The sequence below is a fragment of the Stylophora pistillata genome, chromosome 7, assembly GCF_964205215.1.
Source record: "Stylophora pistillata chromosome 7, jaStyPist1.2, whole genome shotgun sequence".
In the NCBI taxonomy this organism is placed as follows: Eukaryota; Metazoa; Cnidaria; class Anthozoa; order Scleractinia; family Pocilloporidae; genus Stylophora; species Stylophora pistillata.
In genome coordinates, this window is record NC_142525.1 from 5,397,826 (window position 1) to 5,425,000 (window position 27,175).

General features: G+C 38.6%; 5 protein-coding genes and 1 pseudogene across 7 annotated transcripts in view; 3 read left to right on the plus strand and 3 right to left on the minus strand.

Moving 5' to 3' along the window:
- The window catches only part of LOC111347498 (uncharacterized), a 125,250-nt pseudogene that overhangs the window by 37,763 nt on the left and 60,312 nt on the right, over positions 1–27,175 (plus strand). The window lies entirely within an intron of this gene.
- LOC148726330 (uncharacterized) lies at positions 1,695–3,191 on the plus strand. The gene is made up of 2 exons (XM_088727130.1): positions 1,695–1,701; positions 2,456–3,191. The coding sequence occupies exon 2, from the start codon at positions 2,489–2,491 to the stop codon at positions 2,864–2,866; it is 378 nt and encodes a 125-aa protein (XP_088583256.1). The 5' UTR covers positions 1,695–1,701; positions 2,456–2,488; the 3' UTR covers positions 2,867–3,191.
- On the minus strand, positions 6,447–15,662 carry LOC148726331 (cleavage stimulation factor subunit 1-like). Its single transcript, XM_088727071.1, has 13 exons — positions 15,034–15,662; positions 14,646–14,686; positions 13,821–13,937; positions 13,186–13,308; positions 12,663–12,738; positions 12,038–12,117; positions 11,139–11,198; positions 10,464–10,526; positions 9,787–9,819; positions 8,849–8,903; positions 8,386–8,466; positions 7,041–7,121; positions 6,447–6,737 (listed from the first exon to the last, which is right to left on the minus strand). Exons 1-13 carry the CDS (start codon positions 15,098–15,100, stop codon positions 6,631–6,633), a joined length of 984 nt encoding a protein of 327 aa, XP_088583197.1. The 5' UTR covers positions 15,101–15,662; the 3' UTR covers positions 6,447–6,630.
- LOC148726332 (uncharacterized) overlaps positions 17,623–27,175 on the minus strand; it is a 10,505-nt gene continuing 952 nt past the window's right edge. Inside the window, exons 1-3 of one of the 2 annotated variants that reach the window (XM_088727043.1) lie at positions 22,537–22,623; positions 20,346–20,884; positions 17,623–19,293 (exon numbers count right to left, since the gene is read on the minus strand). In XM_088727043.1, the coding sequence (XP_088583169.1) occupies positions 18,412–19,293; positions 20,346–20,834 (1,371 nt within the window). In that variant the 5' untranslated portion in view covers positions 20,835–20,884; positions 22,537–22,623 and the 3' untranslated portion in view covers positions 17,623–18,411. Of the gene's footprint in view, positions 19,294–20,345; positions 20,885–22,536; positions 22,624–27,175 lie in introns of those variants that run through there. The other variant, XM_088727041.1, reaches the window with a different exon arrangement.
- Positions 23,631–25,548, plus strand: LOC148726333 (uncharacterized). The gene is made up of 2 exons (XM_088727051.1): positions 23,631–23,866; positions 24,183–25,548. The coding sequence occupies exons 1-2, from the start codon at positions 23,693–23,695 to the stop codon at positions 25,263–25,265; spliced, it is 1,257 nt and encodes a 418-aa protein (XP_088583177.1). The 5' UTR covers positions 23,631–23,692; the 3' UTR covers positions 25,266–25,548.
- Positions 25,451–27,175, minus strand: part of LOC148726334 (uncharacterized) — a 2,266-nt gene continuing 541 nt past the window's right edge. The window contains exon 2 of the mRNA XM_088727050.1: positions 25,451–26,886. Coding sequence (XP_088583176.1) covers positions 25,629–26,886 — 1,258 coding nt within the window. The 3' untranslated portion in view covers positions 25,451–25,628. The remainder of the gene's footprint in view (positions 26,887–27,175) is intronic.

A 27,175-nucleotide genomic window follows, 5' to 3' on the forward strand; every position in this document is an offset into this window, starting at 1 on the left:
CCCATTTGGTAAGCAGCTTGAATAAAATAATTCACAGACACTTTTTTTTAAATTCTGACAGAAACTTGCTTATATTTGGTGACAGAGAATTCAAACGTGAAAGCAATCTATGAAATGAGGTTCTCAATGTGGTAAACCGTTAGCCGTAAAACGAGAAAACAATTTGCCGTTGAGCGTAGAAAGAGTAGCCATAAAAAATTTTTCGTTTATCACAACGGAAAGAAATTAACTGTTAGCCATAATATGCCTGAAATTCCAACCTTTAGCCGTAAAAGCCTCCAGCCCAATAATTGGAACTTTTTAAATCTGCTGACGATTTGTCCTTTCAGCGATCTAAATGATTTAACTGAGACTCACTATAATTTTTATTTAATCGATCAAATTAACATTTTGTTCTTCACTCGCGTGACTCTTGCTATTTGCATTCATAGTTCTTTTACAGGTTTTTATTTCAATTTCTTGCTTTTGAATTCTGAGGTCACGCGAATAACGCATCAAACTCAGCACGTGTCACGTGTCGAGTACAATGGTTTGATTGTAAGGTAAGCAGCCAATAAACACTAAAATTAGAAAAACATTTTTCCTTTTTTAAACAATCCAGAGTAATTTTAAAATATGGAAACTTGTTTTAATCTGTGATTGGAATGCAAGAGATCCAAACAGTCTCAGAAAAAGTGGGGAAAATTTTCCGTCGTAAAGTTTGACGAGAAAAAAGATTTGTAAGCAAAATAAATTGGTTTTTGCCATCCTTAAACCTTCACCTCCAAGATCTCATAAGCATTTCTCCCTTCTTAGTCACATACATTTCCTTTAAAAAAGTGTAGAGAATTTGATGTTGGGTCAAGATGGCTTCCTCGCCGCTGAGCAGTTTCTGTATTCTCATCACATATTTGCATGATAATGTTTCGATATTAAAGAGGAGAAGCTATTTGTAACTTAACTCTGACAGGGTTAAATAAGACGCAAGGCAAATCAATTTTTAAGAGCAAAAAAATTATGATGTAAACAGCACGCGCTCCAATACTTTTCTTTGTATTTTGTATGAAAAGAGTGAAGCGGTGATATTTATTTACCAATCAATCAATGCAAATCCTTACTTTGTATTAAAACTATTTTATATATAGCTGACACGTAAGCAAGATGAAGCGAAATGTTAGTTCTGATTGGCAAGGTGGAACCTTTTTTCCCGCTCGGGATCGCCCTCTTTGTTCCTGAGCAAGAAACAAAATCGTGTGGAACACCCTTACAAAGTTTATTATTTTTTGACAATGTCGGCGATGGAGTCGCAAAAGCGGTAGAGAACAGGCAGAACAACAAAAAAAATAAACAAATCTCGTAGGTTTAATGTGCTGCAAACACAGTTGGCTCTCTATGATAAAGAAATCATTCTTTATTTGAAAGTAAAGTGGAATTTTTTTGTTGTATAACAAATCATTTATCGGCCAAGCCTGTTAGGCCAAGAAGGGCTGGATATTAGCCTCTCTGGCGTTCTTTGTGGACCACCACTTAGTCTCGATCATTACAAACGCAAAGAAAAACAACTCGCCGAATATCCAGCCTTCTTCACCTCACCCTTGGACAAGAACGCATATTTATTTGCATTCAATATTGACAGGATAAGTTTTTCTTTCAGTTTCCAACTTCTGGTTTTACTAATCAAACGACCAGGAAACTGAACGAGGCACGCGTTTGTTTATAAAGGTGAGCCGTCTCTCTCTTATAGTTCTATGGCTTCCGCCCATTATTTTCACTTTTCTTAAAATAATTCACGTTTTTATTCTGTCCGAAAATATAAGAAAAATTTAACAGGTTTCACTGTCTGCCCATGTGGTGGTCGAAAAATAATACAAAAATTTTCTGTGACGGATATCAACTCAATGAAGCCAATAGCGAAGTTTTCAATCTGAGATGCTATTGATACATTTTATCTGAATTGCGCGCAGATGAAACATCAGCAAAGGAGTCGGGGAGGGGAGGGGCAATCCATGTTCATATGAACCAGTTTGAAATTGTTTATTTATCGTTTTGACATCCAAAGGTAGGTGGAGGATTTTGGAGATCACATCATTTTTAGAGGGGGGGAGGGGGGGACGCTGGAGGATCAGACTATTAATTGTCTATGAGAGGGGGGATTAAGAAGGGTTCTGAGAAAGAACGGCAAATACCCGAAATAAATTGACCTAAGCACCCCTCCCCCCATAGGTTTGGTCTAAAAGTTACGTGTTTTCTTATATTTTCCATCACAACTTGTCCAGAATCAGTGTTGTTTATGCACAATTCATTAGCTATGGAAAAACGAAGAGAGAAAAGTAATGTTGCACTCGCACTAACAAGCATTCGTGGAAAGTGAGCACTGCCTAAACTTTTGCAGAGAGATAGCTACCAAGAGTCATGATCTAATATAGTTATTTAAGTTTTCTGTATTTTAACCTGTTGATTTTTCTTTCCATTTCAGGAAGTTATTTGGTCAAACAAAAAGGAGGACGTGATGACTAACACGAGTGAAATCCTACAGAAGATCAGGATAGGTTTAGATGTTGCCACATATCTTCTAAACACTGATCGTGGTACGCAAGCCGCTCATTTGTGTTATGAATGTTTAGTCTTACTCAACAATCTAGGCTTTGATGGGAACGGCCCGGATGTCTCTGAGGTAATATTCAATGCGTACTTCACAATCTCCAGTTACACAAACGCAGTACAATACACCAACAAACTTATCGCCATGTTCCACAATGCTGGAAAATCAATGATTGAACTGGAAGACAAATATCAAAGACGAAGTAGGCTTGCAAAGCCAAGGAACTTTTTGAAGGCGCACTTGCCATCGCAAAATCAATTGGCTACAGAATTGGAGAATCAGTGACTTGTGCATGGCTAGGACTTGTGTTTAAGTCACTCGGTGAATATCAGAAGGCTAAAGAATATCACGAGAAAGCTCTTGCTATCGCAACAGAAATTGGCAACAGGGAGGGAGAAGGGGCATGTAATGGGAACCTTGGAAATGTGTTTAAGTAACTCGGTGAGTATCAGAAAGCTAAAGAATATCACGAGAAAGCTTTTGCTATCGCAACAGAAATTGGCGATAGGAGAGAAGAAGGGAAATGTTATGGGAACCTTGGAACTGTGTTTCAATCACTCGGTGAAAATCAGAAGGCTAAAGAATATCACAAGAACGCTCTTGCTATCGCAACAGAAATTGGCGATAGGAAAGGAGAAGGGAGAAGGTATGGGAACCTTGGAAATGTGTTTGACTCACTCGGTGAATATCAGAAGGCTAAAGAATATCACGAGAAAGCTATTGCTATCGCAACAGAAATTGGCGACAGGGAAGGAGAAGGAACAAGGTATGGGAACCTTGGAACTGTGTTTGACTCACTCGGTGAATATCAGAAGGCTAAAGAATATAACGAGAAAGCTCTTGCTATCGCAACAAAAATTGCCGACAGGTATGGAGAAGGGACAAGGTATGGGAACCTTGGAAATGTGTTTAAATTACTCGGTGAATATCCGAAAGCTAAAGAATATTACGAAAAGCTCTTGCTATCGCAACAGAAATTGGTAACAGGAAAGGAGAAGGGACATGGTATGGGAACCTTGGAAATGTGTTTGAATCACTCGGTGAATATCAGAAGGCTAAAGAATATCACGAGAAAGCTCTCGCTATCGCAACAGAAATTGGCAACAGGAAAGGGGAGGAGGTCTCTATGTGAGTCTGCGCTGCGTTACTATCAGAAAAGTAAGGTGAGCAAGCTGACTTAATTCATAACAGAAATCAGTCAGAAAAGTCAGGTGATGATGCAAGTGATTCGCCTCTCTCGTAAAAAAAATTGTTAAACAACTTTCTTAACTCAAAATGTTTGTCTTAGGCTAAAAGAACTGAAGGAGAACAAAAATGACGGGGAACAAGAAACATAGTAGCGACTGGTCCTTGACAAAGACTCTTCCTCTTCAGTGTATACTGAAAGGAAAACTGGTATTTCTTGACACAAAAACTTTTAACTTTGCACCGCTCTTTTGGGTCCTTGTTTTTGTTACACGGCCAGGCTGTCCAGCAGGGGATGCGATTCGCCCAAAAGTTGTATCATGTTTGCCAAGAAGGAACAAATATGAACAGACTATTGAAAAATGGAAAACGGAGAATCTTTGGTGAATTTTTCATCATGCGAAAATTACGGCACTGTTTTCTTTAAACTTGAGATTACAAAACATCTTTAACTTTGTTATTTTTCTGAAATATGATTCTCATTTCTACTTGCCAGCTGACATAATTTTGTCTCTAAATTGATAAGGTGAATCAGTTTGATTTATGAAAAGAAAAAAAAAAAGAAATCGCCCTTAGGTTGATAGGTGTGTATTCTGAATTGCCATAAGATACATGTGTTGATAGTTTTGTAGTGAGAATTCACATGTAAATCACTTCAAGAAGTTAGCGGGCAAAGGGCGCAAGCGAAGATATCTTGGCCGGTTTGTCCAAAGCTGGGTTAAAATAACCCAGGGTTAGCGTGAAATTTGATTTCAGATCTGAAATCTTTCAAAGAAAGTTTAACTATTTTTGTCTACAATTTGAATTTCGGAAGCTCGTTAAAAAACAGGGAAAATTGTCCCAAAAAGTTTCTTGAAGAGAGGAATAAGGAAACCTGGATAAAAATTGAACCCTAGGTTAGTAGTAATCTGCCTTTGATCAACTGGACCCTGTTCATATTTGGAACCTAAACTGTAATATGGTAAGACAAATAATAATGGTGTTAGCGATAGAGTGCTTTTGGATTGAGTGTCGTAAAACTGAAACAAAGGAATCATAACGGCCAGTCAGAAGAAAGGAAAATACCTTTGGGAGAACTGAAGCTAAAAACCGACCAATCATCCAAAAGCGCGGGAAAACGCGTGAGATCAAGTCGTAATTGTTTTTAGTTTAGCGTCTGATTGGTTGAGAGATTGGCGCGTGTTTTCTGGACCAATCACAAAGCGAGGTAAGGCTAAAACAGAGCCAGCCAGGATTACTTTCGACACTCAATTGAACTTTGCCCTATCACATTATCATTTTCCTTACAAGTTCATTCTCAGCTCTGTGATTGGCTAGAAAAGAGTCCCAAGCTGATGTTGTTGTGGTCTATGTCTTTACTTCTGATATAAGGTCTTACAACCAAAATATTATTGATATTTTTTGTTCTTGGAATTCATTATACTAAAGTTTTTAATAATATCTAAACAATAGCTGTGATAGAAACCGGATATCTTAGTTAAAAACACACTTCGTAAAGATGATTATTTTGGCTTTCAATTGTGCGACCTGAATTATGAATCAGTTTTCTCAGTTTTGCCAAAATGTTACCTACACTTTGGAGACATAAGTTCATATACTGAACCTCAACTTAAATAGTTGTAATAATAGTAATACCAATAATAATGAGAGCAATGTTAAAAGCAAAGGGGAGAGTGTCGTAAAACCAAAACCAAAGTAGTCACAAGAAAATAACTTTAGGAAACTTCAAAGCAAAACCGACCAAACCGCTAAAAGCGCGGGTGACCAAATCGACGATATTTTTACTTTTGTATCTGATTGGTTAAGAGATTTGCGAGAGTTTTCTGGGTCAATCACAGAGCAGAGTAAGGGAACAACAAAGCAATGGCAGATATTAGATCTTAGCCCGCGTAAAAGCGGTTTTGTTTAAAGATGCACGGAATTGAGGCACTTGGGCCAAAGGCTTTGTAAATTCTCAAAGGTAACACTGTATATTTAAAAACAACTCGCATTTTACGCTATTTTTTTTACTTTTATCGCGAATCTGAAGCATTCAAAAGGCAACGATAGCAATGGTTAGACATTGTATTGCATTCGGATGCAACAACCGGAGCTATAAACCACACTGCAACATCTTGGCCGGAAAGTCATCATCAATCGAGCGTCTTGCCTTCGGAGCCTTCCTTTTGGTTCTCTGTTCGGAGAAACTGAATATTGTTGGAACTGATTCTGACTTAAGACTTACTTTCCGGCCAGCATATGACTTGGAAAAGTCTTCCTTTTCAAAATGTTCACTGCATAAAAGAAATTTTTACTTACGGGCGTGTTTTCCCGTTTAATCTTGACTAACTAAGTCGCCAGAAGTTTCTTGTTGCTCAGTGGCAGTGAATGCCACGAAAGATGCTTGCAATGTAGTCTATCGCTCCGGTTGTTGCATCCAAATGCAATACAATGTCTAACCATTGCTATCTTTGCCTTTTGAATGCTTCAGATTGTCGATAAAAGTAAAAACATTGCGTAAAATGCGAGTTATCTTGAAATATACAGTGATACCTTTGAGAATTTACAAAGCCTTTGGCCCAAGTGCCTCGATTCCGTGCATCTTCACACAAAACCGCTTTTACGCGGGCTCAGATCTAATATCTGCCATTGCAGATTTACTTTCTACGCTCTGATAGTTATCATAAATAAAACAAACACGTTAAATGGCGCTAGATTTTATTTCAAAGTCTTACAGATTAAACAGAGCCGAACGAGAAGGGTGAATCTCTGAGAGATTTAAGCAGAAATTGAGGTTGACTGTAGATTTACATTTGCATTGAAGATCGGTTTAAGGAACACGAATTCTACGCTATTTCTTTCAATGCGATCGGCGGAGAAAATCCTTATACTCCCTCACAGTACCAAAACCTTGCTCTGAAGTCATCGCTGCACGAGACAAACGCTGCTCCTGTGGGGGAGTGGGTGATGCAGCGAATATGGTTGTTGTGACCTAAAGAAAGCACATGTATACCACAGGAATATTAGCGCATTCAGTCCCAGTCCCAGAGTTAAGTTTCGCCGTCCTAATCATGATTCCACTTCGCTGGTCTTTTTAATGTCATGTGGAGCGCACGTGAAATGAGCGAGCTTTTCACGTGCACTCGTTTCATAACGTGGTCTTAATAAAAAACGAAATGGTTTTCCGGGTTGTGGATGTTTATCATTGAATGCGTGACACTTGAACAAAGACACGCAAAACGAGGCCTCTACTACCATACTTTTTACAGGAACAAAGAAACCATTTTATTTGTACCTGAACTGAGAGTTTTCTGCAGCTCTGTCGACCTCGTGTCCCAGCATGCTATACTGTTATTCGATTCGTCTGCGGCAATCACTATTAAAATTGAATAGGTTGAAAATTTAGCAAACAGAATCGCAACGTTCTATTAAGACCTACCTCTCCAATGAGCCCTTCTTGAGTGAGCCCCCTCTCAAATGAGCCCCCTCTCAGCCACCCTAAATATTCCCCACCTCTCATAAGGCCCCTCTCTACGAGCCCCCCTCGCTTAAAAGCCTCCTGTCTGGGGAACTCCTCTCCTAATAGCCCCTTTTCTCATCACGTTCCCTTTCTGATAAGCCCCCTATCTAATGAGCCCCCACTCTGATATTCCCCTTCCTATCATTCCCCCCCCCCACTCCAACAAGTCCTCTCTCTTGCCCCCTCTCCAAAAAGCATCCCCTCACTAAGATGCTCCCCCTTAATAATAAGTTCCCCTTCTCTTAAAAGGTTTCTCTCTCTAACAAGCTCCCTCTCTGTAATTATCTCCCCTCTTTTGTAGGTACCCCTCTCTGGCGATAAGACCCTCTGTCTTACAAGCTCCCCTCTCTGCTATAGACTTTCCTCTCTAGTTATCTCCCCTTTATAGTAAGTGCCCTCTCTAATAAGCCCTTTTCTCTCGCATCCCCTCTTATCTAAAAAGCTCCCCTCTCTCCTATAGATTCCCCCTCTCTAGTTATCTCACCTTTATAGTAAGTGCCCTCTCCCTAATAAGCCCTTTTCTCTCGTATCCCCTCTTATCTAATAAGCTCCTCTCTCTTTGTCTTGTTTGAAAGTGTAACTGTCTAGGTTAGATATTAGTGACGCTTCTGTCAGATCGTATTTCAGAACCTCGTGCGTCTTTACTAGTAGTCTGTATGTACCGTCTAAGTTTGCGTTCTTGAAGTTTATCGCGTTCGTTTCGAAGTCTTTGGATTTTGCGTATATAACTAATCAGGCGTACAGAGAGGACAATCGGTAAGCACGTGTTTCTACCTTTCTTAGCTTAATTTCGTCGGTTATTTCTAGTTTAGTTGTTTTGCCGTTTCCTGCGTTCGTGTTTTTATCACATCCAATCATTGTTCGGCTTTGTCCTTTCATGTCGCTTAGACTAGATATTCTCGCTTGTATTTTAGTTTGACGGTTTTGAGCAATGGTACATTGTAATAAAGATAATTCGTTGGAAATCAACAAGAAGTTCAAGGCTCTTAATCAGTGCTTCGACGTCCTTATTTCTAATTCTGAACTTGCGGTTATCGCGCCTGGAGTCAGTTACAGAATGTTTCCAGTACTTATTATTTAGATCCTAAAAAAACAACAAACATTATCAAACTGGACTCACAAAAATCCTCGGTGTGGTTAAAAACAATCTGTGTCCTGTAGTTCGACATTGTGGCGCCCATGTACATGCTTAGAGCCTTTCCTAAAATAAAATTGAACGAATTAAAGCAGTCTTTGTCGGTGTATAACTAACTGTTGATGCTGAAGTAAAGGCACATTCTGTACTCCCTGTAAAAGTTCACCATTGACACACTAACACTAGCATATATATTCTCCACACTGTTCTCTCTATATTTCCTGTGGTAATGCCAAGGAGAATTTGTTTAACAATCAGGAGCTTCTTACAGTAAATTGGTGATCATTTCCATTATTCTCCTAACCTTTACATTTGATTCAATGACGATACTGTAAGGAGAAATTAGAATCCAGTCCCTCTCAGGGGTTGAAAGATTATTAAGGTAGAATCACAATAAAAAACAAACTAAAAACAAGTAAAAGTTGATCGTTTTGAGTTTATTAATTACCAGTAGAGAGTTCCCATAGATACACACGAGAATCTTTTCCACTTGAAACAATATACTGCAAGAGAGTAAAGAGTACTGAGTTTTCAAATCTTTGTTATTTTCAACATTAGCCTGTTCAAGGCTTTCAGCAAGTGGAACGACACGAAATCCATGCAAAGTTGTTAACAGCGTGACAAAGGCAGCAGAGCGAAAACCGAGAGAGACTTGGGTCAAGTCGTTCGTTACATGACCAGATCCAAGCCTCCATCGTTTTTCCACTCCTCTGCTGCACCCGATTCGCCTTTAATCTACCGCTTATCAGCGAATCTAATTATACCAAATTACCGCATACATGCTGATAAAGTAGGACCTATTTACCTACCGAGAATAGATTACCGAGAACAAAACAAAGGCCAAAACAAAACAAAACAAAGGAAAACAAAACAAAACAAAGGAAAACAAAACAAAGGAAATGATTTCAGAATGTTTTTCTGTTCTTCAGTAATCTTCACGCGTGGAATTTTATCCATGATCTCTTTTTACCAGATGTAAAAGCGATGAATTTTCCTCTTTCGCTTGAACCTTGCCACATGTCAAGTGCGACTGCGATACCGAAGACATTCTGAAATCATTTCCTTTGTTTTGTTTTCCTTTGTTTTGTTTTGTTTTGGCCTTTGTTTTGTTCTCGGTGGGTAAATAGGTCCTACTTTATCAGCATGTATGCGGTAATTTGGTATAATTAGATTCGCTTATAAGCGGTAGATTAAAGGCGAATCGGGTGTCTGCTACCCACACGCCATTTTTTATTGCCCTTTGTTTAAATTCCTGAATGCCTGGAACAGTCTACACTAACACAAGCTGAAATTATACCACTAGCTTTCAAGTAAGCATTTGTTGTTAGAAAAAATATCTTGAGTGCAATCGAACAAAGTAAGAAACCATAATTTTTTTCTTCTTACCTTTCCGTTTTGAGAAAAACAAACTGAATACACCTGCAGCAGAAAACACCATCTTAGTAATTCATACAAAGTCCTCTACACTACTAACCTCTCCATCCTGGATTGCTGTAAGTAACTAACAACTTCACTCTGGTGTGCCTCCACATAACTATCCTCTCCATCCTTGTGTGCCTGCACATAACTACACTTGCACCTTGACATACCTATACATAACTACCCTCTCCACCCTGGTGTGCCTCTACATAACTACCCCATGCACCTTGATGTACCTATACATAGCTACCCTCTCCACCCTGGTGTGCCTCTACATAACTACCCCGTGCACCTTGATGTACCTATACATAACTACCCTCTCCACCCTAGTATGCCTGGCATAACTAACCTCTTCACCCTTGTGTGCCTATCTAAAACAAACCTCTCCACCCTGGTGTTTGTACAAAACCAACCCCTCCACCCTGATGTGTTTGTACAAAATTTACCTCTCCACCTTAGTGTGTTTGTATATAACTAACCTCTCTATCGCGATGTGTTTGGACAAAACTAACCTCTCCACCCTGGTGTGTTTTTACATAACTAACCTCTCAAGTCTGGTGTGCCTCTACAAAACTAAAATCTCTACTTTGGTGTGCCTGTACATGACTAACCTCACCACTTTTGTGTGCCTGTACATAACTAACCTCTCCACCCTGGTGTGTCTGTTCAAATGTTGCAATACATCGATTGCTGACTCCATCCCAGATCTACAGCAAATGAAGACATGTGTTATCGTGTGTCAAGCTATTGACAACAAAAAGAAGGAAATATTTTCAACGTAATATTCATAATAACATGACCCACATGGTCCTCCCGCAGACAATCGTAAAGAAAGCCATAATGAAAGCTGACGTGTGTGCGACAGGGTGCGAGCCAGTCCGGAAAAGGTGGACCGGCCCCACACTTGCGTGGCTCTTTTGCATCTTCCGCGTTACAAAGAATCACACAAGCCATTAAGTGACTATGTCTTCAAAGTCATGGACTGTTTTGGTAAAACTCAAAACAGAACGGTAATTCAACAGGATACTCGTATTTAATAAGCTTTGTGTTGGAAGAGTCGCGAGGTTTTCTTTTCCCTAATTTAGATTTCGTTTTACAAATTGCTATGAGTGTTTTAATTTTCTCTCTCTTTTTTTCCCCGAGACGGTTGTGGAGTTTCTTATGTTTTCGTTCGCGCGGGTAATTTAGCACGCAGACGTCAAACTTACTCCCCTCGGGCATGCCTTGTGTTTGATTGACATGTTCTCTATAAAACACCTTAAACATTTTCAATAATTGCACATGTGCAAAGCTTTCACCACTGTGTTGGTCCCACCTACCTTTATTGATCTATCCTTGCTACAAGATGCATAAAGATTAGCTGATGCGGAATATTGCACCTACAATTGATGAATGAAGCCCTGTTAACCCTTTACACCCTCACATCATGATCAGTACGCATATTCTCTACACTGTTCTCCATACATTTCCTAACGAGCTGACAAGGAGAATTTAGTAAACAATCAAGAGCTTTTTAGATGGTGATCATTTCCTTTATTCCCGTGACCTTAATGTGTGATTCAGCTGTGAAATTGTGAGGAGAAATGAAATGCTAGTCACTCTAGGGGTTCAAGGGTCAATCTTACATTCCGAATAACAAGGACATGGACACTCTAGAATTACACGTAAATCGTCTGTTTTACAGTTTACTAGTATTTAGATGATTCTCAACCTCATGCTGCCCCAGAAATCAGAATTCACTGTAAATTGAATAAATTTCTTTTTCTCTCCAGTTGGAAGCAGCATTAGTAATTGTGTTGCAAGTAAGGCTATGTTTTGTCTGTAAGAAATTGGATGTACGGGACCAGTTTTTTTTTAATACCCTGGGGGGGGGAATTTTGTGGTCCTTGGTTTTCGCGGGGAGCGAAGGGGGAATCAGTCGTCACCAACAGAATATAAGCGGGTGGGGCTACATAAAATTTACAGTCAATTGACGGCATATGACTTTGGGGATGGGGGGGGGAAGATAGTAATGTTACATAACCTTACAGGCTGATCGAGTAAATCTTAAAGTGACACAACGAAAATCTTACAACTCCCCCCCTCCCTCTCCCTGGGCGATAACTAATGACCAGTCCCTGGGCTAAGACTGTCTGATGGGTAAAAAATGTAGAGTAAGAGTTCTTGTTAACAGCTCACCCGTGTGATTAAAATTTGTCAAAAATAAAATTAATCTTACCATATTAATAGATCCTGTGTGATATTCGCGAGGGTTCGCCGGTACAAAACACTGCCCTGTGTTTGTATCATAAAGACGAACTGTAAAAAAAAAACGAAATACAAAACGATTAATATGTTTAGAGTGGATGAATGACAGCATACTTCTGCAAGAACAGGATATAAGAAGAGTCCATTATCAGCTATAATATAAAAAAAAATCCTTATGAAGAATGCCATCGAATGTGTCGGAAAAGAGTTCTTTTTTGGAATGGCTCATCTTGTAAATTAGTTTGATTACATTAAGTCAGAATAAAATGTTTCAAAACATGCTAGCGAACGAAGGCCAAAGGGCTTGTTTTTTTTTTTTTTTTTTTTTTTTATCTTGATGGTTAAGTCGCACTCAGTAAGACTTTCACTGCTCTTTGAATTTGACTACGAGTAATCTCGTACCCAGATCCTACCATGTAATAAACGCAGAGGGTCTGGGTATGAAAAAAGACTACGCGACTACTGCTTATCGGCCATAACATAATTAACAAAAATTCAGTACACTAATTTACAGCAATTTTCTTCTCCGTGATTTCGTGTGACGGAAAAGGACGGGCTGCTTGTAGTCTGGGTTTAAATAGGAAAAAAGAACTCACTGGTTGGGTGCTCTGTGCCAACAAGAATGAAATCTCCTGTGGGATGAAACGACAGAGATGTTACAACCTCGGCTTCCTGAAAGAAAAACAGATCGTAACTTGCAGTTTTTAGCAACCTCAAATAATTTAAAACTATCTTTTGCACAATGCGTATAAGTTAATAGGTTGCTTCAGTAGTAGACTCAGCGGAGGGGGACTCAAGGGGAGGGGAGTGAAAGGGGGAGGGGAGTGAAAGGGGGAGGGGGGTGAAAGGGGGAGGGGAGTGAAAGGGGGAGGGGAGTGAAAGGGGGAGGGGAGTGAAAGGGGGAGGGGGGTGAAAGGGGGAGGGGAGTGAAAGGGGGAGGGGAGTGAGTGAGCCCATGCCCCCCTTCTCTTCAGACTTATACCTATAGTGTTCGTTCAATCAAAATCTACGACCCCCCCTCCCTCCACCTCCATGAAAAACTCCTAGATCCAATTCAGATATCAGTTACTGAATAGTTTATGAAATGTTCAGAATGTTTGCCATATACATGTAGCTTACCTGAAGGGAACGATATGCCTTTTTCACGGAGGGTTTGGAGATATCGAACAGTTTAACTGTGCAGTCTTTACTGCCAGATGCCAAGACCAAAGCGCTGGGATGGAATTCAACAGCTGTAACTTCCTGAAACAAAATGAAAACAGTAGTGTAATACATCCGGCACCCTAATGACAACAATAACAATCAAGATAAGGATCGCGTTAACGATAATGATAAAAGAGAGATTAAGCAACACCTTTATGTGAAACGGCAAACGTCAGCTTGCCCTTTCACGTTTCATGTAAAATGGCGTGAACCTTGCGGCTTTAGCTTCGCGTGAGCTCACGTCAAAGTAGATTTCAAGGCGCCCTTGTATGACTTACAAGAAACAATTCCCGTTCCCTTTTTCCGCCAATTAACTTCTACTCGGTAAGAGAAAAAGTGAAAAAATCTCCCGCACACGAGAAACGCGAAACAGGTTACTTTCCCGTTGAAACGACGAAGCGCAACCGGCGAACGTGAAAAAATGGCGGGAAAAACAAGGTCACGTGGTCACTCTTGCCGTTCACGTTTCACGTAAACGCGGAGCTTAATATGCTGACGAGCACAATTACGATAGAAATAATAAGCTTATTCTCAGCGCGTTAGTGACGTACATCCATATGGTCGTAAAGGGTCCTGATAACTGGATGATTTTCTAAATTGGTGCCAGCTCCTTGATCCTGTGTTTGTGGCATCGTGTTTTTTGCAACCATTCTCTCGACATCTAACACCTGAAAGAAATAACCCGGAGAAAGTACAGAGATAAAACGCGACCAACATTCAAACTGTGCTACACTGTATTTGCACACTTTTCAGTCATTCATTTCAATAGCTGCTTTACATTTTCACATTGGAAGAAATTAATTATCTTAAGGTCTTTATAGAAGATTGTCAAATTAAGATTCATTTAAGTGGGAATTGAGGACGAATGGTGCTAGGTGCGCTGAACTCCGCGTTGAGAGGTCCTGGTTCTAGCCCAGTACTAGGCACTCTAGGCACTCTGTTTAAAGGAAATGAGTGAAAACGCGGGCACACGAAAAGCCGTGGGGGACTAGCAAAAAAGGCCATCACCGTGACAACTGGAACTGCTGTCCGTTGTTTTTCGGCTCTTTCTCGAGTCTCGATTTACTGAGAGCCATGAACAAACCTATCTAAAATCTTTTTTTTTTTTGTCATCATGATGAAGCTCAAAACAAAACGGTAAACCAACTGTGGATATCAGTGTTTACATAAGCTTTGTAGGAAAGTCTTGAGTTTTTCTTTTCCCAATTTTTCTTTCCTTTTGTTTATATTTCTAAGAACGTTTCAATTTTGGTCGCATATTTTACGTCACAGCAGTTATTGTTTGAAATTGGCGCCGTTGGCCAAAATTGATTTCCGACCTTGCACACGCCAGATGTTTGACCGATGTGTTTCGTGTTAATTTTATAACAACACACCTTGATGGACGCATCCACTGAGCCTGTGGCTATCAATCGACCTAAAACAGAATAATGAAACATGTAACTTAATCATGGTCATTTTTCACTGAAGGGGGCCTAAATTCAGCGTCCTGACTTAAAGGGATACTTCAAAATCATGTTTCCGAGTAAGGACTGGAACCTATCATCATTTTTCCGGTAAAGTCAGTGAAAAATAATAATAGGCTCCAGTCCGTTCTCGAAAACCTGATATTGGAGTTTCCATCTAGGTCGACACTAAACTCAGGCGACATCTATTTGAAATAATCAAAGTACTAACTACTCTCGATAGCCGGCTTCCGAACGGTAAAATAAAACAAAAAAACCGAAAACGAGCATACGCACCAAAAAATAAACAGAATTTTACCATTTTGACTAAAACTCGCTGTTCGGCAGGGAGCCTTATGTGCTGTTACGTGATATGTTTCGTACATGGCCGCTGGAGGACTGGTACCATGATCTGGAAAAGAATGTCATGTGGTAAGTCTTCCAGAATTCTCTCATTGAATGGGAGGTTCCTCTTCATAACATTGGAACACCTTCAGGAGCGCTTTTTCCAGTCTCAATTAGTTCCCCATATTGGAGGTTCCATTGTATAATCATTATATGCGTGACCTACAATGACGGCACCTCCTTGTCTCGTACCTAGACCTTTCATAGTTGTAAGCTACATTTGGACGGTAGGATCTGGGAACGAGATCAGGCACCCCTCTACATTAGTTCTCAAATGATGACTGCTCTACTTTCCGTCTTAAACCTCACGCTAACAAGCTCCTTCAACATGCGAGGGTATACAGCTATGCAACTTCCCACAAAGGATAACTGCTAGTTTGGTGACCTTAACCCCTTAATGTGAGACAATTATAACACTAGTGTGATTTATTTTCTGATAACAATGAATCATGTAATATTAATCTCAAAATCTGACAAACTATTTTGGTGGATGAAAGCCTAATAAATACTTTACATGACCTTGCTAATCATGACTATGTGCTATATTCCTCATTTGGTATTCCTGAGAAGTTACGTGACGATCTTCAACCTTTTACTGATCAAGTCATCTCAAGTCTACTTTGCTCTAAATCTGAGGTCGAGAAATTGCTCATTGGTTTAAACGTTACAAAAGCTCATGGTCCGGATGGGATATCAGCGCGTATGCTTCGCGAGGCTGCACCAGCTATATCAGAGTCCATGTCAAATTTATTTAACTTTTCACTCCAATCTGGCACCTTGCCTGTGGAATGGAAATCTGCTCACGTCATTCCAATTTTCAAAAAGGGCCAAAAAGATCTAGTCAAGAATTATCGTGCTATCTCTCTTACGAGTCTGATTGTAAAGACCCTAGAAAGACTGATTTACAATCGCATTTTTGGGTTTATTGAATCAAATAATCTACTTAGTAGTCATCAATATGGCTTTCGTCCTGGATACTCCTGTACCTCTCAGTTGATACACCTTTTCCATGAATGGGCCAAAGCACTAGATAAACGCCTCTCTACCGATGTAATATTTCTGGACGTCGAAAAGGCCTTCGACTCAATTCCTCATGACCGTCTTCTACTCAAACTAGAACGCTTTGGTATTACCGGCTCTCTACTTTCCTGGCTATCCAATTTTCTCCAAGGTCGATCTCAACGTGTTGTAATCGAGGGCTGCCAATCTGACTGGGCGCCTGTCACATCTGGTGTTCCACAGGGGAGCATTCTTGCCCCCCTGTTATTTATCCTATACGTCAATGACATCCCTGAATCTTTATCAAGTCCTGCAGAAATGTTTGCTGATGATATGTTAATCTATAATTACTGTACTCCATCTCAAATGTCCATCACTGCCCAGGAGAGTTTAGATAAAGTCACTGATTGGTGTGGCTCGTGGCTTTTAGGAACAAATGCAGACAAATGCGAGTCCATGAAGTTCACCAGGGCTAGAACTCCCTCTCCGTGCAACTATTCTATTAATAGCAAGCTACTTACCCAAGTATCTACACACAAACATCTTGGGGTAGTTCTTTCCAGTGATTTATCTTGGAAACCCCACGTACTGTCTGTTGTTGCAAGATCGAACAGATTATTGGGCTTACTCAAGCGGACATTTGGATCTCACTCTAGGGCTCTATTTACTGGTTATAGATCCATGATCCGTCCAATACTCGAGTACGCTTGTCAAGCGTGGAATCCTCACCAAGCATATCTCATTGAAAAACTTGAATGCGTGCAAAGGAACGTTACAAGATGGATCATTGATAAAGACACTCCGTATGAAGACCGACTAAAATCCTTGAAACTAGCGACACTAGCTGAGCGCAGAGAGTTTCTTAGTTTGGTTCAGCTTTTTAAGTTCATTAAAGGACACTCTTCTGTAAACACTAATAATTACATATCCTTCAGTAACAGGCAATCAAGAAAAAGTCATCAGTTTAAACTATATAAACCATTTAGCCGTACAGACATCTTTAAGTACTCTTTTTGGCACAGACATATCGACACATGGAACAGTTTACCATCATCAGTAGTTGAACTTGACTCAATTAATGCTTTTAAGAAAGCTCTTAAATCAACATTTTTTAACTAGGTCTATGACTAAAAATTAAATTATTCTATGTATTATACATTATTTAGTTATAATCTTAAACAATAGTTATCTTAGATATGTCTTCTTTATCTAGATTTTATATTTATATAGATATATGCCTGTATGTAAAATGTTTCAGTATGTATATGTATATTGCATAGTATTAAATTTTTATATCTGGGGTATAGTTTACAATGAGGATTAAGTTCCTCCCTTCTATAACCCTTTTTTAATAACAATATGTTACATGTTATTATTTAAATAAAGTTGTTATATATATAATAATAAGATATTTTACAGATCACATTCCAAAACCTGTTACAGTGAAAGTGACAAACTAACCGTTAAAAAATGATTTAGTTTTAAATCATCTCTAGAAAGTTCCTTGATGCTTTCATCTCTTTATTTCTGTTATATTTACAGAAAGAAATTATCCTCACTGTTTCTAACTTCAAATGATAATTTTTGATAAGTTAAATCCAAATCTTGACAGAAATTACCAGGGCATTCAGGTAGTGTAAAGCCAAATACTTATGTTACAGTTGATTTCTCCATTTTGAATGTAACAGCGGGCGAAGGGAAACTGACTCAATAAGGGGAAAAAATCTTCAAATATAACAGAAAAATATTGCGGCCAGTTAAAAAAAATTAACCCTAACTCCCTGAAGTGATTCATTGATAACTTCTCGCTATTGTATCCATGCATTATCCAGCAAAAAAGTAATGAGAATACTCAGACTTATCAGGTAGAAGTTGTTATCTTGATCTAGCACCAAATTCTTGTAATTAATTTGCAAGGAAATGTGTGGCAGCTGGAGGAAGGGGGGAGTTAAAAATCAGATTTTGGGAGTTATAGGTTTAATGTTTCCTTTTCTATAGCACAACTAAAACAAGGTATGTCACAGTTTCTACATTGTGAAAAGTTGACTTTCATTTTGCAAGTTTGTATTCTTGATTCTGTCTTTTGTGTCTTCTGCATTCTTAATTATCCTTTCTCTTTCCTGGTTAATCATTGCCACTTTTGTAATTTTTGTGTAACTATAATTATCATTAATAGTTATAATCAGTAATTAATAAATGATTAATTATAGTCTTCTTCACATATCATGGAGTTGCTAGTTGTAGAAAATTGTCTTGAAATTTCTTGATGCCAGCTTCTTGAACTCCGATGCCTTCAGTTCTGAACACTTGTCACAACAGGGTTGTTAACATGTACAACATAAATCTGTTGCCCAACCTCCAGTCCTTCAGTTTCAGGTGTCCCCCCCTGGAGCACAACAGAACTACAGGTACCATCAATCAAGCTCTCAAGTGAGAAGGTCTCCACTTCTTCAGAGCTGGAAACAGGTGTCTGCGATGATGACAGGTAGCTGGAAGAGAGTGCAGAACTCTCCCTGACTGCACGATGAACAGAACTGCTGGTGGATGTCCTTGAAACCTGCAGTTCACTGTCTTTACTTCTCACAGTAGGTGACAGGCAATTTCGGACACCAGACTGTTTGTTCAATGACTTTTGACTTTGCGTCAGAGCAGCAATTTTTGATGCAACTAAATCGGTTTCAGAAACTCTCCTTTCTGAGGATGTTGGAAAAGTTGGAGATGAAGCAGATACTGGGGGAGACACATTAAATCTTCTACCACATGAATGTATTAAACTTGGAGATTGCGCATGACCATGTGATTGTGGGGAAGCTTCTCCTGCTGCACTAGATGTTGGCACAGCTGAATTATCAGGCAAACACAATCCAGGATTTTCACTGGAGCCATTTTCCACACTGTCTTCATCTTCATCTCCAGAATCCCCCTGGTCAGGTTGTTTTTCACCATGTTCCAGCCCTTTTAGTAAACACTTCATTCGCTCCTCGTGTTTCTTCTTGGATCGCAGATTCTTAAAGTAATCACTGACACACTGTTCAGGTATGGCCAGCTGATTGGCTAAGGTTTGGCGCTTCTCCAATGAAAGGTACTTGCTTCGGTGATAATGATCCTCCATGACAGCCTTGGCTTCTGTGGGTATGTAGCGTCTTCTTTTCCTAAGTGCATCATCAGACAGACCCTAATACCCAAAAGAACAGATCAGCATCAAAATGTATGTCAACTCACAAAATTTACAATTAATCTTCAAGGTGCTTCTCATAAATTAATGATAATTTAAAACCCAATTAACTTAAACCTCAGGGACACAAAGGTAAGAAAAGATAAGATAAGATAATGACTTTATTTTAACAGGGTAGCACGCAACAGTTTAGGCACAACTGATAACCCTATGGCCCTCTATAAAGTAATCTAATCAATACATAAAATTAACATAAATGAAAGTAATAATAATTTGATGTATACAATTTAAAAACCTATTAAAAAGAAAAATACATATGTATATATACTAAAACTTCATAATAATAAAAACATACTAAAATATCATCAGCCGTAAAATTATAAAAAATTCATATCACTATTTTGTTTACTAAGTAAATTGTTTATAACTCTCTTTATCAAGGCTTTGGCAATCTTTAGTTCTTTAAGGTCTTTATCTATTGATTGTACAGTAAATGTTCGCCAACCTTCTGTTTCATTTTTGTAACGGGGACAAGAAATGCAGTAGAAATGCATGTAGAAATATAGTCTTCAATCATAGAAACTAAATTTGCTTTGGTAGAACTGTGCCAGGTTCTCGTTTTTATATAAACCTGGAGTACTTAAACCTTTTATTAAGAAGAAAGAAAAACAAGAAATCATCCTCTCCCAGATCAACATGTATTGCACAGCAACTAGTCTGCAGAGCAAATGTGACTTTGGCAACCAAGCCTTCATCAGTTTCTTGGTCAAATTTATAGCCACTACCAAGTAAGCAACAGTCTGAACGAAGGAGAGGGGAGGGGCGAGGAAACAGAGATGAATAGAAATCTATTTGGCTTTCCCCACCCCTTCCCCACCATCCACTCTAACTTGAAATTGAACATGGCTAGTTGAATGAATGATTGTGAGCTTGTAACCTCAACTCGCCTTAATGTGATGCTTACACAGCAGGCTACACAACAACGAAAATCTCGACAAAAATTAAATTGAAAAAAAAAATTGCAAACGAATGATGGAAAAAAATGCACTTACTATCTCAATCTGCCTACGTTTCATCCTCTCCCTCTTCAACTCCTCTCCCTTCTGGTAATAAATCCTTAGGCGTTCAGCCTCTGGTCTCTGAAGGAACTGCCGCATGATCTCAAAATTCATCCAACCCTTGTAGTGTGTATTGTCTTGTGGGCGGAAAAAGTTCTCACCATGTTTAAGCATTTCAGAGAGATATCCTTGCGATTTTCCCAAGACTGCTTTGGCAAACACCTCTTGGGAAATATTATACTTAACAAGTTCAAGTTTAACTTGTTCACAAATGCTCTCTGTATCATGCACATGCCCATTTCCAGTCAAGGACTCTGCTGCTGCAGCGGGCTTCAGAGTTTGGGGAGGTTCTGCGAATTTCTTGTCAGAAGTTATTCTTAGAATGTGATTGAGAACCATGCTTGCCGAGGGGGAATCATCTGGTTTCTCCTCTGGCTTACTCTCACAATCTTGGTCTACTTTTTGAAGTTCAAGATTGCTCATGAAAGACTCATCAGTAGTGGAGTTTTGCCATTCTCCATTTACTTCTTTCCCTAGGCAGGCAATGAAATGGAATAAATTGTTGTATACTGAATCAGGCCTTTACATGCATATACAGTAAAAACCCACAAATAAGAGCCTAAAAATTAAGAACCTGTTAGCCTAAAATCTGCCATTTATACCCCCTATAAACAAGAACCTATTTAGCCTAATAAAATTAAAATAGGTTTTTATTTTCTAAAATCATATAGTACATTACAGGTACACTGAAATAATTTCTGTAATCATAATCGAAGAAAAACCAGATTGCCATTGCTGTAAAACATAAATTTCTTAAGAAAAGTTAGTGCAAAATATGTAGTTACAAAATATAGGACAATTACCAACTTGTTATGCAGGTGTGTTTTTCTCCAAGAATAAGAACCTGTTTTAAGAACCTAAATAGCCTAAAATTTTGTTAAATACCATTTATATAAGAACCTGTTTAGGCTAACTCCTAAAAATGTAGGTTCTTACTTGCGGGTTTTTACTGTACACGAACAGCTTTGAATAATAAAATTGAAAGTCTAGATTTTCAGAGACATGTCTAACCAAGGATCGATCTTGTTCAAATTACATAGAAAGAGTCATCTATAGCTACATGTAAGGTTAACTTTGCTGTTTGCCACAACCACAGAAGGCTTAGGACCTAAAAAGTTATATTACAGTTACTGAGACAAGAACAAGCTTCAAATGCCAGTTTAATCTGAAATCTGATGGAGATAAGTTTGAGTCTTACAGGATCACCTTGAAATAGACTTTATGATTGAATAAAGGGGGTATGGGCTGTTAGTCCTACATAAAATGTATTCCTGCGTGACGACGAGCTTGCAGTCAAAACTTCAGCTTTAAAAAATCGTTTATGGTGGCCAATTTACATTATGAACTCAGTTGACAAAACCAAATTATCTTGAAAATGATTTAGCCTTCTTACATTATTGAGACTTTTTCTGTTTCAAAAGTTAATTATTAAAAGCAACATCAACATAATGATTTAATTGAGTAACAATGCTATCCTCCTTTCTGAGTCATGGACTGTTTGAAATTGGCAGTATTATTTTTTTTAAGTCTAGCTACAAGTGTACTACCTTTCAGTTTTATTGTTAGTAAATACACAAAAAAATTAATTATATGTATTTTCCCAAGAACAACACTAAAATAGTTATTAAACCATTTGAGGTGTACTTGAAGATTCATTAATTTTAAGAAAGGGCTTAGAAAAGGATCATACCAACTAAGCAAGACAGTGCTCTATAAGAGAGAATGTTTATCACACTAATATCATTCTAAAACAAAAACATGATGTGCTCTTTCCATCGAACAAATACAATTAAAAGGCTACCAACACTAAGCTATACTAACATAGAATAACTCAAAATTCTTGCAGTGAAATAAAACACAGTTAGTGAACAAATAGGCCATAATTGCACTTTTAAAGTCAAGCACTGATTCAGTATACAGAAGAAAATGCAACTTAGATATTCCATTTCATTAACTTCTTTTCCCAGATGAATAGAAACTGGGTAGTTTCCCCAAATTCAAATTCACCAATTGCACAGAGTTTAACTAGTATTTAATCTGACTCAGTCGATCTTCTCCTCATTTCAAGTATGATAATTAAGTCAAAAAAATTTTCAAACTAGTAAAACAATCGTTTTAAATATACCTGTTACATTTTCAATAATTCCAAGTGATTTTAGGCCTTAATAAGAGGTAAAAGCATTAAACTCTACCAGTTTCTACTGCCTGAAAAGTAGAACATTGCCACATGGGCATACATGTAGTTACATTTATTACCATTCTGACTCCCAGTTAGTGTAAATTTTTATTTAAAATCATCTCACCCACATGTGCAAGCACATTATTTCACAGAGAACAAGAGAATCAGGACTACATACACAAAGCTTTGTAGAAATTTCACAATTCTTAAGTATGGAAACAAACTGTTACAAATGCAGAAAATGCAAAAATTTTCAAAAATATGAACAAAAATTCAGAAGTTTTGACTCTCTGACCACAGGGAGTAACTGGCATCCAAGTCCTTCTTACAATATCACCCCTGAATCAACACAACCCTGGTGTACCTGCACATAACTACCACTCCACTCTGGTGTACCTGTACATAACTACCCTAATGTGCCTGATGTAACTAACCTCTCCACCGAGGTGTGCCTTTACAAACTTAAGAGTACGTGTCTCTGTAAAAGCGGTCCGGTCAATTTTGCTTCAGACACAGATTTCCCTCATTTCTTGTTTGTTGTAAGACATTCTTTTGCCTATACTAAAACCACAATCCGCTTGATCGGATCTCTTTATTTTTCAAAGTTTTACGGAAATGAAATTTCACTCGAGCGAAGGCCTGTCGTGACACTTTTCAAGACTTTAATTTGAGACAACTTTGGAGGACAATTTAAAAGAAACTACGGAACTCAGCAAAAAAAAAAAATACCCCAGCCATGTATATTAATTCTATCTTATCCATCGAGGCAACTTTCGTGAACATCACATTTCAATCAAGGAAACAGGAAGACTTGAATGACACCTTATCGATTTGCTTAAGTCACACACGCGAAAACCGATCAAATTCAAGGTAATTTTTTGAAAAAGTGAGGCGTTCTTAACTGATCCAACTAGCATAGTTAGGAAGTAGATGCCATAGAAAAGGTGACTACAGAAAAAAACTTTGCGGCCCGACCTTTACGAAAGCTTTATAACTCCACGAACTTACCTAATAGAGTTCTAAAGCCGTGACCTCACGTTACCATGGTGCTAAAAAACTCAGTTCCAAACAAAGGCCCAAAACGTGACCGACGCCATGCAAAATGTCGGCCCTCTCTATCTCGTCGCTCATTTCTTTCTTCGGAGAAGAGCAGAAGTCAATTACGAAGGGTGAAAACCACTACAAATCAGGCCATGTGGAGTCATTTAATTATAGTCAGGGTGTTTTACGAGGAGAAGTGCACGCAAGCATGCGAAACAAAGTCTACAAAGTCACGGTGAGTGGAAATGGTTCCAGAATACTCACTGCAGATGCGGCTTGTCATTTAAGCTTATTTGTTGCTTTGAAATGCTTCTCAGTGAGATTTTTAAGTTAATAGCAGTTCTTTTCCATGATAATTTAATCGTGGAATAACTAGACGCGCAAACTTTAGCGTTGATCCACTTTGTTGTTAAGGTCGTTCGATGTATATCGATGTGTTAGTTCAATCGAGGCATGGAACTGTTCGTTCGTTTGGAGTCTTCATGTATTTAGAAGTCTTTGACAGTTGCTTTTCATGTCCTCACGCGTCTTTTTTTTTTCCGATTTGCTAGGTTTACTTAGATAGCGAGAATGCTATAAGATCAAGTGAGTGCGAGTGTCCAAGGGGGAAGTTTAAGTGCAGCCACGCGGCTACACTTTTCATTCACGGCATCTACAACGTCAGCCGGACAGATGTTGAATGCAATTGGAAGAAACGCAAAGCAAATACACCGCTCTCTTGGCAATCCGTCGAAGAAATGTTTCCTCCCACAAAACAGTATTGCTGCTTATCAAGAAACCCTACTCAATCTGATCGGTCTTCCCTTTACAGAGACCTACAGGAGTATGGAAGATTTACTGGCCTTTGTTGGCTTATGAGCCCTGAACCAGCTACTGTTAGTAACCTTCCCATACCGACAATAGAGGATATCATTTACTCGGAAGAATTTCTTACATTACAAGGATCACAGCAACAAATTGATTGCCTAGTAAGACAGGAAAAGATTCCTGATGAGTACATCTTAAAAATAAGTGACATTACCATTGGACAGAGAAACAACCCAACTTGGCATTTAGCTAGAAGGGGCAGATTAACAGCAAGTAACTTTGGTTGCGTTTTGAAGGCCAAACGGGTGACCCAGTCTCTCTTGAAGCGCCTTCTTGGAGAATACGATTTGTCTGGAGTTAAGGCTGTACAATGGGGTGTGAACAATGAACAGGAAGCACTCAAAGCATTCACTATGTTGACAGGGAAAACCGTCCAGGAAACTGGTATTTGGTTGGATGCTTCTGGAATCCTTGGGGCCTCTCCGGATGGAATTGTAGATGATGAAACCGTCCTAGAAGCTAAGTGTCCTTACACTGAAAGGAACCTAACAATTGAAGAAGCCATTGCTACTTCACCAACATTTTGCTTAAAAAAAGCACAGGATGGAAATGGATATGTGTTAAAGAAGGACCATGTCTATTGGGACCAGGTACAGGGTGAAATCTTTTTTACACAGCGAAAGTTTTGCTACTTTGTTGTTTGGACTTCTAAGGACGTGGCTGTTGTCAAAATAGAGCAAGATGAAACCTGGGATGCAAATATTCCAGTCTTGAAAGAATTCTATTTTAAACACATTTTTCCCAAGATAGTGGAAGGTGCATTGTAATTTTATTTCCTTAAACAGACATGCGTGCAAGGCTTTTCACCTGAGAGTATTGGTTGTACTGTCTCTGGCTGTAACTTTTCTCGAGCAATGTCAGTGTCACCAGCAAAGATTTGGTAAATGTATTGGACTATTGGGCCAAATTTTAAAGAGATAAACATAAGATTGTAAATTTGAGTAACAAAGAGTGCAGGTTGTGTTGATCTTTATTATTTCTACTAAATGTCTTACAAAATATAATGGCATTCTGACTTTGTTTATATATTAACATAATTGAAAAAAGTTATTCGATTGACTCAGTTCTATCATATGATGACCATTATATTTGTTTACTGATAACAGCCAAACATCCTTTTTGTACTCAGATCACTCAAACTCTGCCCCCTCACACCCCTCTTTGATAAGTGGAAATTGTAAATTTACCAGTGCAGCACATAACTGAAAAATAACATCAGCATAACATCTTAAATAATATGGGATGAAAGTTAAAATTTTGAAATCCTTTAACCTTGCATTTGCCCTCTCTACATGGATCCTTGCTCTGGCAATGGATTTTGTTTTCCTTGCTTCGCTTTCAGTGAAAACACCATTATTCAAAAAAGGTGGAATGTTAAGAGAAACATTATTGGGCAAGATGTCTTGGATAAGAAAGCCTTTGTCGGCCAAAACCATATCCCCTGGAACAAGATGGTTCAACAGACCTGACTGTTGTACTATGGCTTTATCAGAAATGGACCCAGGGTACAATTTGCTAACAAAAGTTATTACTGCATTTGGTGCAACCCCGACAATTACTTTAAATGAGTTCATACCCCTGTAGCTTGAATAAGTGGCATTTTGCAAACTCATTAACCCCAGGGCTGCGATCTCCACATCGGTACAATCAATGACAATTCTACAAGAAGTAAACTCTGAAAAAGAAGATGGTGCACATAACACATTTTTTTGCCTGGACGGAATGGTTGTCATGATGTCATGCAATAATATGGAATGCAAAACATGGACAAAAGTGGTGACAATATTAGCTATTGTTGCAACACTGCAACTGAAAAGCTGGGCAAGGTGCAAGTTGGTATAATTTTGTCTTAGTTTCATTAAAGTAATGAAAATCTGGTCCTCAAAATTAATGGACTCTACTTTCCAACCAGAATAATAAACAATAAAATCTTTGAATCTCAAGGCATGAAGTACTACAATGTTAAAAACTTCTTTTGTTGGAAGCCCTGTTTCCATTCTAAGAACCTCTACACTCAATCCAGAAGCTGAGTAGTGTTTTTGTGTGTAGCTTTCTTTTTCTTGCAGGTCCTGAAGTTCCTCCCTGGCTTGATTTAATTCTGCCTCCAGTATTATCTCATTTGTTGTCTTGTTGCAACTTTCTTGTTTGGTATCATCAGTGTCATTATTAGTGGACTGCTGCTCAGATGTTGTGATTGCCTCAGCCACCATTTCCTGCACCGTCTTCTGTTTAGCTGTTACTTTTCTCTTTTTCTTTGGTGGTCCTCCTTCACCAGGAAATATCTTATCTCGATTTCTTTCGTAAATTGTGGGCCCATTTAATTTATCTCCATCCACAAAATGACAACTGCACACTCTAGAATGCTTGCTTGGTTCTCTGTCTTTCCTCCTATTTCAAAGAAACAGATAACAGAACTTAATCCTAAACACTTGTAAAGATTTAAATTGCTCAAAATTCGTTTCAAACTTTCAGCTAACTCCTGAAGTCCAGAAGCTCTTAAAAATATATTAAATAAATCAGTAAGCCATATGCATTTCATAGCACAAACAACATTGAAATATATGACTCAGTATGGGCACCGAGAAATTTTAAGTTTTGAAAGTAAGCACATGTTAGCACAGTGGCGTTCAGACAAACACATATTCTTTCAGCACAGTTGTATTCGAGGTTTTTCAAA

Bases quoted from the DNA above. Each gene is read 5' to 3' on its own strand.
- LOC148726330 (XM_088727130.1), top strand. From the start codon at position 2,489: ATGACTAACACGAGTGAAATCCTACAGAAGATCAGGATAGGTTTAGAT.
- LOC148726331 (XM_088727071.1), bottom strand. From the start codon at position 15,100: ATGTACGAAACATATCACGTAACAGCACATAAGGCTCCCTGCCGAACA. The intron at 13,938-14,645 runs GTGTGTTGTTAT...TATTTCTTTCAG, and splicing joins CAGTGGATGCGTCCATCAAG to GTGTTAGATGTCGAGAGAAT. The intron at 6,738-7,040 runs GTACAAATAAAA...TGCTTTCTTTAG, and splicing joins GCAGAAAACTCTCAGTTCAG to GTCACAACAACCATATTCGC.
- LOC148726333 (XM_088727051.1), top strand. From the start codon at position 23,693: ATGTCGGCCCTCTCTATCTCGTCGCTCATTTCTTTCTTCGGAGAAGAG. The intron at 23,867-24,182 runs GTGAGTGGAAAT...CCGATTTGCTAG, and splicing joins ACAAAGTCTACAAAGTCACG to GTTTACTTAGATAGCGAGAA.